The sequence below is a fragment of the Sphaerodactylus townsendi genome, linkage group LG03 (genome assembly GCF_021028975.2).
Source record: "Sphaerodactylus townsendi isolate TG3544 linkage group LG03, MPM_Stown_v2.3, whole genome shotgun sequence".
Lineage (NCBI taxonomy): Eukaryota > Metazoa > Chordata > Lepidosauria > Squamata > Sphaerodactylidae > Sphaerodactylus > Sphaerodactylus townsendi.
In genome coordinates, this window is record NC_059427.1 from 3124300 (window position 1) to 3142790 (window position 18491).

The following is an 18491-nucleotide window of genomic DNA, read 5'->3' on the forward strand; positions in this document are numbered from 1 at the left end:
GGTGGAGTTGGCTGCAAACTTTTCGGGGGCCCTCAGCTTCCTGGTAGCAGAAGTGTCTGAATTGCTGGCACTGCACATCTGGAGGAAGGACATGTTTTTCTCCTGTGCTCCTCTTCATGGCTCCTTCCCACAGTTCCCTTCTGCTCCCAGCCTCAGAGGCATCGGGGCCTTCTCTTGATTCAGGGATAGATGACTCCAGCTCTCTCCTCATCCTCCCTTCAGAGTCTTCACTGGGACCACCTTCCTCTGCCAGATCCTTCTGTACAAGCAAGTTCCGGATCTGTGACCTCCTGCAAATCAAAACTGATTTTGGGACTGAGATTTTATAAACATACAAACATGCATATATATATGGCTCCTGCATCTGAAAAAGAGCTCTGATTCATTAAAGACCATACTAGAATCAAAGGTTTTTGTCTTCTGGACTTCTACTTTATGTTGCTACAATAGAAATGACTGAGTAGGTAGCAGGAGGGACCAAGTAGTATGGTGGTTACAATGTCAGATCTTATCTGGGAGATGCAGGTTTGAATCCCCACCCTGCCATGCAAGATAGCTGGGTGACCTTGGGCCAGTTCCACAATAAGAAGAAAGAGCAGATTCAAAAGAGCAGCAGAAGCTCTCAAAGCGTAAAGTAGTATTGAACTAAGGTTCCCATTTTTCCTGCCCTTCTCTTTCCAGACAGCAAACAGCAGCTGGGCTTCTTTGAGAAAACCAGTGGAGCATTGAAGGAGACAGAGAACAGAAAGGGAAGACTGATTTTAAACCTGGCAGGATCCCAACCCCCTGATTGGTTTCATAACTGTCCACCAGCTGTGCAGACAAGAAAAATGTCGCTTTGGAAGCCACCTTTCATTAAGGTGTTGATCTGCACAGTGTGCTTTGGTCTGGTTTGTTCATCGTTAGCTGCTCAAGGATTTGTGCTTTATCCTGTGTTTGGGGTGGGGAAGGATATGTTGTATTTTTATTAAGAACTATGAATCTTCAGGATTGTATTACACTTTGCTTTTTAAGCCACCTCAGACAAGCTCCTTAGAGAGGCAGAACAGAATTCTCTAAACAAATCTTTGGATACTTAAATCCAGAGATTGAACCTAAGAAAAGGCAAGACATATTTTTCTAGAAACCAAAAAAAAAAAGGACTCTAAAGTTGGAAAAAAATGTGCTTTCTAAAATTAAAACAAACATTGAGGAGGGGGTGTTAAAAAACCAAAAACCGGTAAAATGAGTGGCTGTATCTTTAAGCAGTGGATTTCCTCAGTGGTTATTGCTAGGCAGCCACAGTCTTCCAAGGGTCTGTTCTGCCAGGAAAAGCAACAGGGAGGAGCAGAATCCTTTTCAGTCTTACTTTGGCTTTTGAGGGAGGGCACCTTGGGGCTAGGACTCCCTGGAGATGCCACCACCATTTTGGGAAATAATGGAGATTTTGTAGTGGAATCTGAGGAGGCCAAGGTTTGTGGAGGAGATACGCCTCAGCTGGATAGAATGTGCTTCTTCCAAAGCAGCCGTGTGCAGAGGGGGATACAATAGATAGGAAATGAGATGCCTCTGACAAATCATTGTTGGTTCCCCCTTGGAAATCAACACTTTTACCCTACAAGATAAGAACATAAGAACATAAGAACAAGCCAGTTGGATCAGACCAGAGTCCATCTAGTCCAGCTCTCTGCTACTCGCAGTGGCCCACCAGGTGCCTTTGGGAGCTCACATGCAGGATGTGAAAGCAATGGCCTTCTGCGGCTGTTGCTCCCGAGCACCTGGTCTGTCAAGGCATTTGCAATCTCAGATCAAAGAGGATCAAGATTGGTAGCCATAAATCGACTTCTCATCCATAAATCTGTCCAAGCCCCTTTTAAAGCTATCCAGGTTAGTGGTCATCACCACCTCCTGTGGCAGAATATTCCAAACACCAATCACACGTTGCGTGAAGAAGTGTTTCCTTTTATTAGTCCTAATTCTTCCCACCAGCATTTTCAATGAATGCCCCCTGGTTCTAGTATTGTGAGAAAGAGAGAAAAATTTCTCTCTGTCAACATTTTCTACCCCATGCATAATTTTATAGACTTCAATCATATCCCCCCTCAGCCGCCTCCTCTCCAAACTAAAGAGTCCCAAATGCTGCAGCCTCTCCTCATAGGGAAGGTGCTCCAGTCCCTCAATCATCCTTGTTGCCCTTCTCTGCACTTTTTCTATCTCCTCAATATCCTTTTTGAGATGCGGCGACCAGAACTGGACACAGTACTCCAAGTGCGGTCGCACCACTGCTTTATATAAGGGCATGACAATCTTTGCAGTTTTATTCTCAATTCCTTTCCTAATTATCCCCAGCATAGAGTTTGCCTTTTTCACAGCTGCCATGCATTGAGTTGACATTCCCATGGAACTATCAACTAAGACGCCCAAATCCCTTTCCTGGTCTGTGACTGATAGCACTGACCCTTGTAGCTTGTATGTGAAGTTTGGATTTTTTGCCCCTATGTGCATCACTTTGCATTTAGCTACATTGAACTGCATTTGCCATTTCTTAGCCCACTCACCTAATTTATCAAGGTCCGCTTGGAGCTCTTCGCAATCTTTTGTGGTTCTCACCACCCTACATAATTTGGTATCATCTGCAAACTTGGCCACCACGCTACCCACCCCTACTTCCAAGTCATTTATGAATAGGTTAAAGAGCACTGGTCCCAAAACGGATCCTTGGGGGACACCACTCCCTACATCTCTCCATTGTGAGAATTTCCCATTTACACCCACTCTTTGCTTCCTGTTTCTCAACCAGTTTTTAATCCATAGGAGGACCTCCCCTCTTATTCCTTGATTGCTGAGTTTTCTCAATAGTCTCTGGTGAGGAACTTTGTCAAAAGCCTTTTGGAAATCCAAGTAGACAATGTCCACTGGTTCCCCCTTATCCACATGCCTGTTTACACACTCAAAGAACTCTAGTAAGTTTGTAAGACAGGATTTGCCTCTGCAAAAGCCATGCTGACTCTTCCTCAGCAGGTCTTGCTTTTCTACATGTTTTATAATTTTATCTTTAATGATAGATTCTACTAATTTACCAGGAACAGATGTCAAACTGACTGGCCTGTAATTTCCCGGGTCCCCCCTAGATCCTTTCTTAAAGATTGGTGTGACATTGGCCATCTTCCAGTCTTCAGGGATAGAGCCTGATTTCAGGGATAAGTTGCATATTAAAGTGAGAAGATCAGCAATTTCATGCTTGAGCTCTTTAAGAACTCTTGGGTGAATGCGATCTGGGCCAGGGGATTTGGTAGCATTTAGTTTATCAATGGCTGCCAGAACTTCTTCCTTGTCTACCACTATCTTCGCTAGTTCCTCAGATTCGCCTCCCAAGAAGCATGGTTCAGGTGCAGGAATTTTCCTCACCTCCTCTTGGGTGAAGACAGATGCAAAGTATTCATTCATCTAACGGGCCTACTGCTTCCCTAGCTGGCTTCCTGCTTTTGATGTACTTGAAGAACTGTTTGTTGCTGGTCTTGATGTTCGCAGCTATGCGTTCCTCATAATCCTTTTTTGCCTCTCTTACAGCTAACTTGCTTCTCTTTTGCCACCATTTGTGTTCCCTCTCATATTCTTCATCAGTCAAACTGGACTTCCATTTTCTAAAAGACATTTTCTTTTTTCTGATAATTTCCTCAACCTCTTTTGTTAACCATGGTGGCTTTCTTTTGGACTGGGTGCTGCCTTTCCTAACCTGCGAAACACATTCCAGCTGAGCTTTTAAGACTGTGTTTTTAAATAACCTCCAAGCATCTTGGACAGTTTTGACTCTCTTGATTTTCCCTTTCAGCTTCCTGCACACTATCCCCCTCATCTTTGAGAAATTTCCCTTTCTGAAGGCGAATGTAACTACATTAGTAGTTGTCACTTGTTCGCATGCAGAGATACTGAATCTGACAGCATTGTGGTCGCTGTTCCCTATCGGCTCAACAACACTGACTTCCTGCACCAGGTCCTGGGTCCCACATAGAATTAGATCTAGGATCACCTCTCCCCTGGTTGGTTCCACAACCATCTGCTCTAAGCCACAGTCATTTAGCATATCCAGGAATGCTCTCTCCTTACTATGACCTGAACATGCATTTTTCCAGTTTATATGGGGATAGTTAAAATCACCCATTACCACTACATTTTTGTTTTTGTTGGCCTCTCTAATTTCTCTTTCCATCTCAGAATCCTCTTGTGCACTTTGGTCAGGGGGACGATAATATATTCCTAATATTAAACTGTCCTTCACACCTGGTATTGACATCCACAGTGATTCTGTGGGGGAACCAGCTCCCCTTTCATTGTCTATTTTATGTGACACTATGTTCTCTTTTATGTAAAGGGCAACTCCACCCCCAATGCGCCCTGTCCTATCCTTCCTATAGAGCCTGTAGCCTGGTATAACAGCATCCCACTGGTTCTCCTCAAGATGACAAAGTATGGCAGAAATATTTCAGTCTATGTGGCTGATTTGAGAAAGCCAAGGCTGACTTTTGGGAACTCGGTGACCCACCACAAAGCGACCAGATTGTCCCAGGGGGCCATGACCCCAAAAGAAGATGCAGATTTCCAGCAATGAAAAATGTGCTGTGTCAGCAAAGGCCACCCAAGCGTGCCAGAAGCCACAGCAAAGAAGATTTGCTACCAGGAGTAAAAAGCGCCTTGTGTGAACCACAGCGCAGTGGAGAGGAAGACCCCTCCCCCCCCTCCAACTTTCCTCTTTCAGAACAGCAAGGGGAAAACCTGCAGGGCTTTAGGGACAGCCCAGCCCCACAACAAAGGCAGGTTGATGGGAAGGATGACAAAGGAAAATGCACAAAGAGAGGAGATTTTGCTGGAGTTTGGAGGGAGCAGCTGAAGGGGCAGAAGGAGCAAAGAAGGGCAGGAAGTGCAGCAGAGATTCCCGGGGTGGGGAGAGCCCAGCTCAGCCTCCGGGCAAGGAGAGGAAGAAAGGCAGCTGCTGCCAGGGAGCAAGTTGGGAAAAGGCTCTGCAACACGAACCCTCCCCCGGGTTTCATGATGCTCCGTTGACATTCTTGCTTCCCTGGGGGGTTAGGAAGGGGTGAATCCTGCAGGGCTTTTTGCAACAACCCAAATGCACCCATCACCACCACCTCGACTCTCCCCCTCTCCAAACAAAGGAGATGCTTTGCAAAGGAAACCTGCTTTTATCGCTCACCTGTTTCCTAAAAACTCTCCCAGCGCCGCCTCCTCCCGCTCCCCTCCCATCTGCACAAATGGAGGCGGAAGAGACTGGGCAAGTCAGGTGATCCTCTCTGTTGATGCCACTCTAGGAATTCGGACTCCTTCCCTTTAACCCTCAGAGTGACTCATTGCAAAGGGCAAAAAGGACCTCCTCCTGGGTTCCCCCTCCAGAGGCTGCCCCAGTTTCCCCAGGGAGCTCACTCTGATTTGCCCATTTGCACAGCAAAGGGAAGGCAGGATTCGAACCCCCTTCTCTCCACCCCACCTGAATGCCCATCCTTGTCCCTGAGAGTCGAAGGAGGGATGCTGAGGTCCAGTCACTGGATGCAAAGGAATTCCCTGTAGATGTGAAGGAAAATAAATACCATTTTCTGATCCCGTAAAGGGTGCATTTGGCAGGGAGGTGGTGAGAGTCCCCTTCTTCTCTGGCGGTCCTCAAGCAGCAATAAAAGGGAATTTGTCAGGGATGCACTAGACCAGTGATGTTGAACCTTTTCGAGACTGAGTGCCGAAACTGGAAATCAGTAATTTTAACTGTGTTTTTTAATCTGATTTTACTTTGAAATTTTGTCTTGTTGCGTATGCCAATAAAGGCTTGCTGTTGTTGTTGAGTGCCGAAATTGCAACCCAAAACTCACTTATTTGTCGCTAAGTGCCAACACGGCAATTTAACCTGAATACTGAGGTTTTAGTTTAGAAAAAACGGTTGGCTCCAAGGTGCGCGTTACTCGGACGTAAGCTTGGTGGTAGTCGGTGGCTTTGCTTTGAAGCAACCATGCAATGCTTCGAATTGGTGAATCATGACCCTAGGAGGGTTTACTCAGAAGCAAGCCCCATTGCAATAGTTCTTCCCATGAAAATCAGTGGGGTTTAACACTGCTTAACAGGGTTACCTACACTGCTTCCCCAAAACTAGGACTGAGGTTTAATGCTAATAATCTCCCTGAAATAATTACACTATTATCACACTGGGGGCTGGTGGGGGAAGGGGGTGAGCTGGGAGAGGGAAGTAAAACTTTTGCTTTCTGAAACCCAATAACCCCACCACCACAAAATAGAAGTAAAAAGGCAGTCAAGGAAGGCAATCCTAAACAAGAATGCTGTGCGAGGGGTGAGAGAACTTCAGGAAAGCTAAATATGTGGAGCAGCCATCTGATCTGCGGTTTTTCCTTCATGTGTCATCACAGTACTTGACTTGCTACAAAAATGCAACAGGAACAGAAAAATAAAGGCATGAAGAATATTTTGAAATGGACCTCTCTGTCCCACATTTGCCTCTGTCAGAATGGCCCAAATTCTGACGAGGGGTGGTGGTGAAAGGATACTCAGGACGGTAAGGGATGCTCCTCTTCCTTTCCTGCCAGTTGGTCGGGGCCTGGTTTAGCTCAATTCTTTATTGCTGTGAAATGCCTTTTGTCTTTTGTACTTTAACTTTGATCCTGTGGGAACGGGATTGGCATTGCGAGCCTAGGGACCTTGCAAGATCTCTTTTCCCTGCCCTGTGCTCCCAGGCACTAAAAGCCATATCACTCTCTCTCCCAGGGGATGGAGGCCCCTAACATACAGTTCATTCCAATCGGGGCGAGCGCCTGAATCTCACCACTGCGCTCTTCACCATCACGGCACTAGATTGATCCTGCATTGAGCAGAGGGTTTGACTATATGCCTTTTGTGGCGTCCTCCAACTCTATACAAAGAACTTTCTGGCCTGGCTCACTTGCTTGAGCCACACAGATTATTACCCAGGTGTTGGCTGTACTGCCCCCTCCCAAGAGGAGATTTTGCTCTGCATTGTGCAGCTTTGTCTGGGGGGTGAGAAGAGGTATTCATTCCCCCCTCCTCAGATGTGCACAGGAGCAAGTTGGGCTTCATGGCCTGTGGATTCAGTCCTTCCCTGCCCACAAGATCTTCTTGGCATGTTTTAGGGGTACAACTGCAAGTTTAACATAGGATCCCTGGGAGAGTTCATCCCTCCTGTGTCTGGTCTCAATCATCAGGCGAGCAGGAAGGTAAAAAACAAGGTTTATTTACAGAGATGCCCTTTACTGTAATACATCAGGCAGAGAGGGGGGAAACTACGCATAAGCTCACTTAAATATCACACTCTCAGCTGATGTCAACCCACAACTATGCTCAACAAGGATGCTCTGTAGTTAACTGCTCCTGCATTGACCTGTGGCCTGGACTAGATGGCCTCCAGGGCTCCCTCCCTCTTGATTCTTTGTTTCTGCCATTGCATGAAGAATCCCCTCTTGGAAACAAACTCAGTTGTGCTGAGATGCCACCAGGTGTCTTGGTTAGTGTATCTGGTGTATATTTATACGGTGATGCCATTCATTACTGTGCCAGAATTACTTCTCCTGTTTGGTTGGGAAGCTCAAATTCCAGCCAATTCAACTCACCTATACAAGAGTAGGGAACAAGGAGTCGATGGGCTATCAATTCAATCGTTGGCCGTCTGTATGGAACAGAAGAACTTTCAAGTGCAGTGCAGGACAACTGGAAATGTTTTTGAATTGTCATCACTTACCTGGCATCTGTCAGAGAACCGAACGGGAGACCTACACTGGTGGTCTCCCACCGGCTTGGGTTTGTGGCATCTGCTTGGCAGAGAACCTAGTCATAAACAAATTAATCTATTAAACATTACAATCTGGAACACCCTTCCTTAATGAGCATTCAAAGGTTAGGATAAATAATTCAAATTGCCTGAAAACTCAGTTCCAAATATTGTAACTAAAAGTTGAATATGCATGAATTAAAATTAGTTCAAAGATGTAGAATACAACACTGATGTAGCACAAAAACTCTCAGTGATGATACTTGGAAATGTTGGGCTTGAGTCTAACATCTTGAAAATCTGGACATGTTTTCTCTCTTCTGAGATTCTTTGATGCAAAACATGTCTTAGCATTTATGATTTTTCTCAACTGTGAATACTTTGGTGCAGCTTAAGATGTCTCTTTTGAGCAAAGCTCTTTCCACACTCTAAGCATTTATACGGTTTCTCCCCAGTGTGGATTCGTTGATGCTTAGTAAGATCTGAATTCCGAGCAAAGCTCTTTCCACAATCTAAGCATTTATACAGTTTCTCCCCAGTATGGATTCGTTGATGGATACTAAGGTATGAACTCTGAGCAAAGGTCTTTGCACATTCCAGGCATTTATATGGTTTCTCCCCAGTGTGGATTCGTTGGTGGTCAATAAGATGTCTCTTTTGAGCAAAGGTCTTTGCACATTCAAAGCATTTATATGGTTTCTCCGTAGTATGGATTCGTTGGTGGACAGTAAGATATGAACTCTGAGCAAAGCTCTTTGCACACTCCAAGCATTTATATGGTTTTTGCCCAGTGTGAATTTGTTGATGTTTCATAAGATTGGAGCTCACAGCAAAGCTCTTTGGACACTCCAAGCATTTATACGGTTTTTCTGCAGTGTGGATTCGTTCGTGACCAGTAAGTGCTGAACTGTGAGTAAAGCTCTTTCCACAATCCAAGCATTTATATGGTTTCTCCCCAGTGTGGATTCGTTGATGTTTAGTAAGATGTGAGCTCACAACAAAGCTTTTTCCACACTCCAAGCATTTATATGGTTTTTCCCCAGTGTGGATTCGTTGATGATCAATAAGTGCTGAACTACGGGTAAAACTTATTCCACATACCAAGCATTTATATGGTTTCTCCCCAGTGTGGATTCGTTGATGTACAGTGAGATTTGAATTCTGAACAAAACTCTTTCCACACTCCACGCATTTATATGGTTTCTCTCCAGTATGCATTTGTTGATGGCGGGTAAGAGATGAACTGTGAGTAAACCTTTTTCCACACTCCAAGCACTTATATGGTTTCTCCCCAGTGTGGATTCGTTGGTGATCAGTAAGTGTTGAACTGTTGGTAAAACTCATTCCACACTCCAAACATTTATATCGTTTCTCTCCAGTGTGGATTCGTTGATGGATAGTGAGATTTGAATTCTGAACAAAGCTCTTTCCACACTCCAAGCATTTATATGGTTTCTCCCCAGTGTGGATTCGTTGATGGGCAGTAAGATATGAACTCTGAGCAAAGCTTTTTGCACACTCAAAACATTTATATGGTTTCTGCCCTGTGTGGGTTCGTTGATGTTTAGTAAGATGGGAGCTCACAACAAAGCTTTTTCCACACTCCAAGCATTTATATGGTTTCTCCCCAGTGTGGATTCGTTGATGATCAGTTTTGCACCCCAAAAACTTGTATGGTTTCTCTGCAGAATGGATTTGTTGATAGATACGAAGCTCTGAACTCTGAGCACAGTTCCTTGCACACTTCAGGCCTATGTATGGTTTGTCCTGACTTTGGATTCGCTGATGAGTAAGAATGTTGGAAATGTGAGTAACTTTTGTGAATTGATATGGTTTCTCTCGAGTGCCAATATGCTGATGGCTAGTAAATACTGAACTTTGAGAAAAGATTTTTCCATACTCCAAGCTGCTGTTCATTTTCTCACCAGTGTGGATTTGTTGATGAGCATCAAGGATGCAAGTCTTAGCAAAGCTCTTTCCACAAGCCAGGCATTCATGTGCCTCCGCTTTGTGGAATAGATGCTCAGGGACCTTCCCCTTCAAAACAAAGCTTGTTCCACATTGGAAGCATTCATCTGGTTTCTCATTTATGTTAATTTTTTCTGGTGTATCAAGTATCTGGGATTCAGCACCCTGAGAAACACAGCATTCATTCTCCCTCATCCATTTTATATCTGCGCTTTTCTGCTCTTTTTCATCAAATAGGAGGTGTTGTGGTTCTCTCTTGGACTTGTTCTGTAGACTATTATCCTCTGGAATAAAAAGAGAAGACTGGTAACACCTTCAAACAAAAGCGAAATCAAAGAATGAAGGTCATTAACTGCTTTTGACAACAACAAGTTGTGCCCTGTTTCAACCAGCTGTTGATGCTCTCCTGGAGGGTAGTTCTAAGAGAAAAGGTTGCCCCGTGGAACCTTCATGTTCACAGGCAGTTTTCTTTGAAGACAAGTGGTTTGGGTTTACTCCTCTTCCTAGGGGCTCTAGGTGGAAATGGGAGGCTGGGCTAGAAGGTCCTCTGGCCAATCTCTTCTTGAATGCGAATGGAGGTCTGATTGAATTTCTCACAGAGGGAGATTGGAGCACAGCTTTTGGCCCTGCCAGCAGAGCTGAGGAAGGGGGTGACTAGAGACTAGGAATTTCCAGTGGAGAGTCCTCATCTGAGGAATATATCCCCTTGAAGCTTCCCTTCCCATCTGTTTGAGACCAGGACAAAACAGACCTTTCCAACCAGGCTTTACCTTTGGGGTTCACCTATTCAGCTGTTTTATGGTCTTTGTGTAACCTGTTGAGTGTTCTCAGGGGATTTTTGAGGCAGCTCATAGGCTATTATACACTTTTCTTGTGCCTCTGGCTTTTATGAATTGATCGTTTAGACAGTAGGATGTTGTGGGTTTTCTGGATTGCATGGCTGTGTTCCAGTAGTATTTTCTCAGGAGAAAATACTACTGGAACATGGCCATACAACCCTTAAAACTCACCACATCCTAGTGATTCCAGCTGTCAAAGCCTTCGACAATGCTTTTAGGCAGTATTTAGGACTTTATACTAACATTTCGATTTTTGATCCAGTTTGAGGTGGTCTGCATATTAATAAATGTGGAAAAGCAATATATTAATAAACCAATGTATATAAAAATTGAAAACTGTATAAATATTTCTACCAGTCTTAGGTACAAAAAAGCCAATGTTTTGTTCCCCATTTTAAGCTCTCTTTCATGTTTGGGAAAGCTTTCCTGGATGTCCCCTTTGGAGAAACCCCTCTGTTCTCCTGGTGATAAAAGTTCAGCCTTGGAAATGTTGTAGTTCTACACAAATCAGCAGATACCTGTGTAGGGATGAGCTGCTGACCTAGCAGCACCGTAGGCAGGGCGCTGGGATGCCGGCCCAACTACGGCCTTCTGGTCGCACCTGCTCCCCCGTCCCCCACCCCCCGGTGAGTCACAGGTCATGAACTACCTGGCTCACAACCACCAGGTGTCCCAGACAAAGGGACAATGGAGCCTTTGCCCCCAGGTGTGGATTAGACCCAGACGCAGACACTCCCTCCCGCATGTAGCAGCCCGATGAGATCATGCATCACATGATGATCTCCCGGTCTCCCGCTCTCCCACCGATCCACCCTTTTACACGCCCCCGCATAAACCCTAATGAAAGGTGCCAGGAACTAGCACGCGGGAGAGTTGCCAGGATCACGGAACCCCGCGCTCCCGCTGCTGGCTCTCTCCACCAGATGATATCTCCGCGTCTCGTCTCGTTCTTACGGTGACTCCGCGGGCACGACTACATACCTGCTGACCTCTTCCTCTCTTCTGGGTCCTGTTCAAGTGGATCTCCAGCTTCTTCCAACGGGGATATGGAATCAGGTTTGTGAACCAGAAGTCCTTCTATAAAGGAAAGAAACAGGCCCGTTACTGCCAGACAATCCAACTATAAGAAATATTCATATTTTGAAACCAGGCGATCTGAACCTCAGCTACTAGTAATGGAAAAAAGGAGGCACCAAAATTTTTTAAATGCCTGAATGATACACCCAAAAGGAGAGGAGAGGGATTCTGCTTGGATTTGGAAGGATCAAAGTTGCTGCTACGGAGAGCGCCTCAAAACGGAGGAGAAGCAAGCAGGGATATCCAGTCTAGGGAAGGGAAAGGCCTAGCCTAGACAGAGGCACCAAGATACTATATTGTGGCCCTCAGCCACAGCAAGAAAGATCCCACAACCCAGCATGAAAACATCTAAACAGTTCCAAGAAAAAGTCAGTGACTATGTGCTCTTTTCCCTTTCAGAGACCCCATAAACCGTTCAAGATAAGAAAAGATACCAAAAACTCCGACTAGAATCTGGAAATTATTTTCATCTGAATCTAAATTTAGACCTTTTCTGGAATTCTGGACTTTTTATACCACTCAAAATGGAAAAAGCCTACACTAGTATAAGAAGAATAAAAATGGCAGGAGGTTCCCAGTTCTTCCACCACCTCAATCCCCCCCTGTATTTTCAATTCCAATGTGGGGCTGTAATGTCCTCAGGGCAAGAAAATGTCTTTCTGAACTTTGTGAAATGCCTTTTGAGGGCCTTATAAAATGTTCGTTTTCAAGGTTTCTCTGAAAGGCCAAAGATGTGGCCTCATGGGCATCCCATAAACTGTTATGTAGGACAATCAACCTCCTGTCCTGCTTTCAGATTATTTTTCCTGCACTCAAGATTTTGTTCTCACTGAAGAACACTGAGCTCGCTCAGTCCTCAAAGGGGTGGGCCTTCCTCACCGACCGTGTTCTTTTTTGCTTACAAATCAATATTACAACTTACACACTAACAGAGTCCAGTAATTTTATCGAACCTTCTCCCTTGCCTCCTGTGCACCTTCTATATTCTGCTATTGTGGGTCTCCACTGACAGAACTCTTCATAGGGCTTCATAGGGTTTTCAAGGCCAGAGATGGACAGAGGTAGTTAGCTATTGCCTTGCCCTGCAGAGTGTCCCTGGAATACCTTGATGGTCTCCCACTCAAGTACCAACATGGACTGACCCAGCTCAACTTCTGAGAATTGAAGAGACCAGGCTAGCCTGGACCACCCATATCAGGGTTGGGGTCCTTTTTAGAGGGAAGGGCTTCAGTCTTTATTAACTGTGAATCAAGGGAAAGGAGAACCTTACCCAGAGAAGCCACATTCTGCCAATTGTCCTCCAAGACTTCCTTGTGAAGCTTTCTTTGGTCCGGATCCAGCAGAGCCCACTCCTCCTCAGAGAAATGGACACACACCTCCTTAAAGGTCACCAGACCCTGAAAAGAGAAACAATCAAACACTCCTCTCTATCCAGAGATAATGTAAGAAACATTCCTCTTCTAACACAAATCAAAATGGAATCTAATAAACATTCTGAACCACCATGACACATTTTCATTTTCTATCCAGTGAGCAGAACAGACAGCAGCTGAGGGAAAGGAGAGAGGGGGATTCACTCGGCCCAGAGAGGTGGGGAGAGGCACCCAGGGGCAAGAGCCAGAGTGGCAAACTTACCTGATCAGGCTGCACAGAATCTGCTTTCTCTCTGCCTTGAAGAGATGGCAAAGAATGTAGGGCACCACCTGGAAGGATATGAAGGTAAATGGAAGGCATTCTGTACTTTCTGAGTTTCATGGGGAAAATAAGATTCTTCCTCTCTTGGCTCAGGATCACAACTATCCTTGTATCCTGATTTCAGAATAATTTTTCTTCCACACTGCTGCCAAATGCAGTCTTAATATGGTTATTCTGTACAAAAGTGAGGTCTGGTCTGTTTGTTCAGTGATACAGAATTCACAGAGGTAAGAAGGAAGAACTATGAAGTGCAAAGAATAGGCAGTTGTGAACCTATGAGAGAAACTCAAATATCAAATCCCAGGGGCATATTACCTTTATTGTATTTGCATGGCTTCTTCTGGATTTTCTATTTGTTCTACAATCTAAGTCCAATGGGATTATTGTGACTTACTAGGAATCTTCCCTGTTGAATTCTCATATTTTTAACCAATCCAATATTCTTTTCCTATTTTGTAATCCCCTGGTGGCCTGAGGTTCTGATATGATCTGCTTACTGATTGTACAAAGTTTCTTTTTCATCATACATATACCGTATATACAGGCCTATAAGATGACTTTTTAACGCAGGAAAATCTTAACAAAAGCCGGGGGTCATCTTAAAGGCCGGGCACCCCCCACCCCCTGCTCTGACTTGCCACCGCCTAGCCCAAGGCTCTTTCCTGCTTGCTGTGCGGCTCTTGCCCGCCTGCCCGCCGCCGCCGCCACCGGCCCCACACATCCCCCTCGGCTCAGGCTGGCTCCAGGTTGCCCTTCAGGCAGTCAGCCTGAGCCTCTGTCTATGATTTTCTTAAAAGGGCAATTCCCCAAAGACTGCTTAAAGGGGATTTCTCAAGGAGGAAATGCACTGAAAGCAACACCCCCTTCGATCTTACCTGGAAAAGCTACTCTATGGTAACCCTCCTGTGCGATCCTTCCCTGCACCTGAAACAGAAGGGGGGATGCGAGAAAGGGGAGGCTGATGAGAAACAGAAGAGGAAACAGGGTAGGGTGGGTTCAAAAAGTGTGTGTAATGCATGTTGATTTCAAGGGAATCCTTCACCGTATCCCATGACACCCCCCCTCCCCCATGTCACAGTTAACAGATGAGTGCCTCTCACGTGCTGTTCCTGACTCTTGTCCTGGCTCAAGAGGAAGCCTTCTGCCAGGGCCACTGCCTGGGAACTGGACTCCGGACCGCATTCCTTGACCCAGTTCCCCATCTGTGGAGATAGGATGGCCAGGAACGGCTCCAGAATCACCAGGTCCAGGATCTCCCTCTTGTTGTGACTTTCTTGCTTTAGCCACTGGCGGCAAAGATGGTGGAGTTGGCTGCAAACTTTTCGGGGGCCCTCAGCTTCCTGGTAGCAGAAGTGTCTGAATTGCTGGCACTGCACATCTGGAGGAAGGACATGTTTTTCTCCTGTGCTCCTCTTCATGGCTCCTTCCCACAGTTCCCTTCTGCTCCCAGCCTCCTGTAGAGGTATCGGGGCCTTCTCTTGATTCAGGGATACACTCCAGCTCTCTCCTCTACCTCCTCTGTGAGTCTTCTCACTGGGACTCATCTTCCTCTGCCATGATCCTCTTGTACAAAGCAAGTTCCGGGATTCAGTGGACTCCTAAAATCTGGAAACTGATTCTGGGGACTGAGATTTCAAGTAAACACACAAACATGCATATATATATGGCTCCTGCATCTGAAAAAGAGCTCTGATTCATTAAAGACCATACTAGAATCAAGGGTTTTTGTCTTCTGGATTTCTGTTTTATGTTGCTACAATAGATAAACACTGAAATGAGTCAGTAGGCAGCAGGAGGGACCAAGTAGTGCAGTGGTTACAATGTCAGATCTTATCTGGGAGATGCAGGTTTGAATCCCCACCCTGCCATGCAAGCAGGGCCAAGTGACCTTAGCCAGTTCCACAATAAGAAGAAAGAGCAGATTCAAAAGGAGCAGCAGAAGCTCCCAAAGTTTAGGCAGTATTGAACTAAGGTTCCCATTTTTCCTGTCTCTTCTCTCTCCAGACACAGCAAAACAGCAGCTGGGCTTCTTCGAGAAAACCAGTGGAGCATTGAAGGAGACAGAGAACAGTCAAGGCAAGACTGATTTTAAACCTGGCAGGATCCCAACCCCCTGATTGGTTTCATAATCAGTCTCACCAGCTGTGCAGACAAGGAAATGTCGCTTTGGAAGCCACCTTTCATTAAGGTGTTGATCTGCACAGTGTGCTTTGGTCTATTCACTAATCGCTAGCTGCCCCAAGGATTTGTGCTTTATCCTGTGTTTGGGGCAGGGAAGGATATGTTGTATTTTGCTGGGCAACTGCGAATCCTCAGGATTGTATTACACTTTGCTTTTTTAAGCTACCTCAGACACAAGCTCCTTAGAGAGGTATAGAACAGAACTCTCAAAACAAATCTTTGGATACTCTAAAACCAGAGACAACCTAAGAACATGCAAGACATACTTTTCTAGAAACCAAAAAAAAAAAAAGGACTTCTAAAGTTGGAAAAAAATGTGCTTTCTAAAATTAAAACAAACATTGAGGGGGGGGTGTTAAAAAACCAAAAACCGGTAAAATGAGTGGCTGTATCTTTAAGCAGTGGATTTCCCTCAGTGGAGCATGCTAGGGCAGCCACAGTCTCTCAAGGGTCTGTTCTGCCAGGAAAAGCAACAGGGAGGAGCAGAATCCTTTTCAGTCTTACTTTGGCTTTCGAGGGAGGGGTACCTTTGGGGCTAGGACTCCCTGGAGATGCCACCATCTATCTCCTGTTCCAATAATGGAGATTTTGTAGTGGAATCTGAGGAGGCCCTGTCCCCACACTCCATCCTACTGCACACCCACCAATGTGCTTCTTCCAAAGCAGTCAGGTGCAGAGGGGGATACAATAGATAGGAAATGAGATACTTCTGACAAATTATTGTTGGTTCCCCCTTGGAAATCAACACTTTTTTACCCTAAGCAAGATAAGTGAACATAAGAACATAAGAACAAGCCAGTTGGATCAGACCAGAGTCCATCTAGTCCAGCTCTCTGCGACTCGCAGTGGCCCACCAGGTGCCTTTGGGAATCTCAAATGCAGGATGTGAAAGCAATGGCCTTCTGCGGCTGTTGCTCCTGAGCACCTGGTCTGTTAAGGCATTTGCAATCTCAGATCAAGGAGGATCAAGATTGGTAGCCATAGATCAACTTCTCCATAAATCTGTCCAAGGCCTTTTTAAAGCTATCCAGGGTTAGTGGTCACCACCACCTCCTGTGGTAGAATATTCCAAACACCAATCACACGCTACGTGAAGAAGTGTTTCCTTTTATTAGTCCTAATTCTTCCCACCAGCATTTTCAATGAATGCCCCCTGGTTCTAGGTAGTATTGTAGGAGAAAGAGAGGTACCTCTCTCTTCAGTCAACATTTTCTACCCCATGCATAATTTTATAGACTTCAATCATATCCCCCCTCAGCCGTCTCCTCTCCAAACTAAAGAGTCCCAAATGCTGCAGCCCCTCCTCATAGGGAAGGTGCTCCAGTCCCTCAATCATCCTTTGTTGGGTTCTCTCTGTAACTTCTTTTCTATCTCCTCAATATCCTTTTTGAGATGCGGCAAGCAATTGTGAACTGGACATAGTACTCCAAGTGCGGTCGCATCTCACTGCTTTATATATAGGCATGACAATCTTTGCAGTTTTATTCTCAATTCCTCTTCCTAATTATCCCCTGCATAGAGTTTGTTCTTTTCCACAGCTGCCATGCATTGAGCTGGACATTCCCATGGAACTATCAACTAAGACGCCCAAATCCCTTCCCTGGTCTGTGACTGATAGCACTGACCCTTGTAGCTTGTATGTGAAGTTTGGATTTTTTGCCCCTATGTGCATCACTTTGCATTTAGCTACATTGAACTGCATTTGCCATTTCTTAGCCCACTCACCTAATTTATCAAGGTCCGCTTGGAGCTCTTCGCAATCTTTTGTGGTTCTCACCACCCTACATAATTTGGTATCATCTGCAAACTTGGCCACCACGCTACCCACCCCTACTTCCAAGTCATTTATGAATAGGTTAAAGAGCACTGGTCCCAAAACGGATCCTTGGGGGACACCACTCCCTACATCTCTCCATTGTGAGAATTTCCCATTTACACCCACTCTTTGCTTCCTGTTTCTCAACCAGTTTTTAATCCATAGGAGGACCTCCCCTCTTATTCCTTGATTGCTGAGTTTTCTCAATAGTCTCTGGTGAGGAACTTTGTCAAAAGCCTTTTGGAAATCCAAGTAGACAATGTCCACTGGTTCCCCCTTATCCACATGCCTGTTTACACACTCAAAGAACTCTAGTAAGTTTGTAAGACAGGATTTGCCTCTGCAAAAGCCATGCTGACTCTTCCTCAGCAGGTCTTGCTTTTCTACATGTTTTATAATTTTATCTTTAATGATAGATTCTACTAATTTACCAGGAACAGATGTCAAACTGACTGGCCTGTAATTTCCCGGGTCCCCCCTAGATCCTTTCTTAAAGATTGGTGTGACATTGGCCATCTTCCAGTCTTCAGGGATGGAGCCTGATTTCAGGGATAAGTTGCATATTGAAGTGAGAAGATCAGCAATTTCATGCTTGAGCTCTTTAAGAACTCTTGGGTGAATGCGATCTGGGTCAGGGGATTTGGTAGCATTTAGTTTATCAATGGCTGCCAGAACTTCTTCCTTGTCTACCACTATCTTCGCTAGTTCCTCGGATTCGCCTCCCAAGAAGCATGGTTCAGGTGCAGGAATTTTCCTCACCTCCTCTTGGGTGAAGACAGATGCAAAGTATTCATTCATCTAACGGGCCTACCGCTTCCCTTGCTGGCTTCCTGCTTTTGATGTACTTGAAGAACTGTTTGTTGCTGGTCTTGATGTTCGCAGCTATGCGTTCCTCATAATCCTTTTTTGCCTCCCTTACAGCTAACTTGCTTCTCTTTTGCCACCATTTGTGTTCCCTCTCATATTCTTCATCAGTCAAACTGGACTTCCATTTTCTAAAAGACATTTTCTTTTTTCTGATAATTTCCTCAACCTCTCTTGTTAACCATGGTGGCTTTCTTTTGGACTGGGTGCTGCCTTTCCTAACCTGCGGAACACATTCCAGCTGAGCTTTTAAGACTGTGTTTTTAAATAACCTCCA

At 45.2% G+C, this 18491-nt stretch overlaps 3 protein-coding genes across 12 annotated transcripts in view; 1 reads left to right on the top strand and 2 right to left on the bottom strand.

Annotated features, from left to right (window-relative positions):
• TAP2 (transporter 2, ATP binding cassette subfamily B member) overlaps positions 1–18491 on the top strand; it is a 1062867-nt gene that overhangs the window by 853704 nt on the left and 190672 nt on the right. The gene's annotated exons all lie outside the window — the stretch shown is intronic.
• The window catches only part of LOC125428531 (zinc finger protein 708-like), a 1111878-nt gene that overhangs the window by 684974 nt on the left and 408413 nt on the right, over positions 1–18491 (bottom strand). The window lies entirely within an intron of this gene.
• LOC125428569 (zinc finger protein 345-like) overlaps positions 1–18491 on the bottom strand; it is a 68804-nt gene that overhangs the window by 9762 nt on the left and 40551 nt on the right. For 2 of the 10 annotated variants that reach the window (XM_048488895.1, XM_048488896.1), the window contains 4 exons: positions 13294–13361; positions 12929–13055; positions 11563–11658; positions 7220–10026 (listed from right to left, as the gene is read on the bottom strand). The exons of 1 other annotated variant lie outside the window; for it this stretch is intronic. In XM_048488895.1, the coding sequence (XP_048344852.1) occupies positions 8141–10026; positions 11563–11658; positions 12929–13055; positions 13294–13361 (2177 nt within the window). In that variant the 3' untranslated portion in view covers positions 7220–8140. Of the gene's footprint in view, positions 1–5188; positions 5819–7219; positions 10027–11562; positions 11659–12928; positions 13056–13293; positions 13362–14228; positions 14278–14453; positions 14802–18491 lie in introns of those variants that run through there. 7 more of the 10 variants (XM_048488903.1, XM_048488899.1, XM_048488898.1 and 4 more) reach the window with 6 other exon arrangements.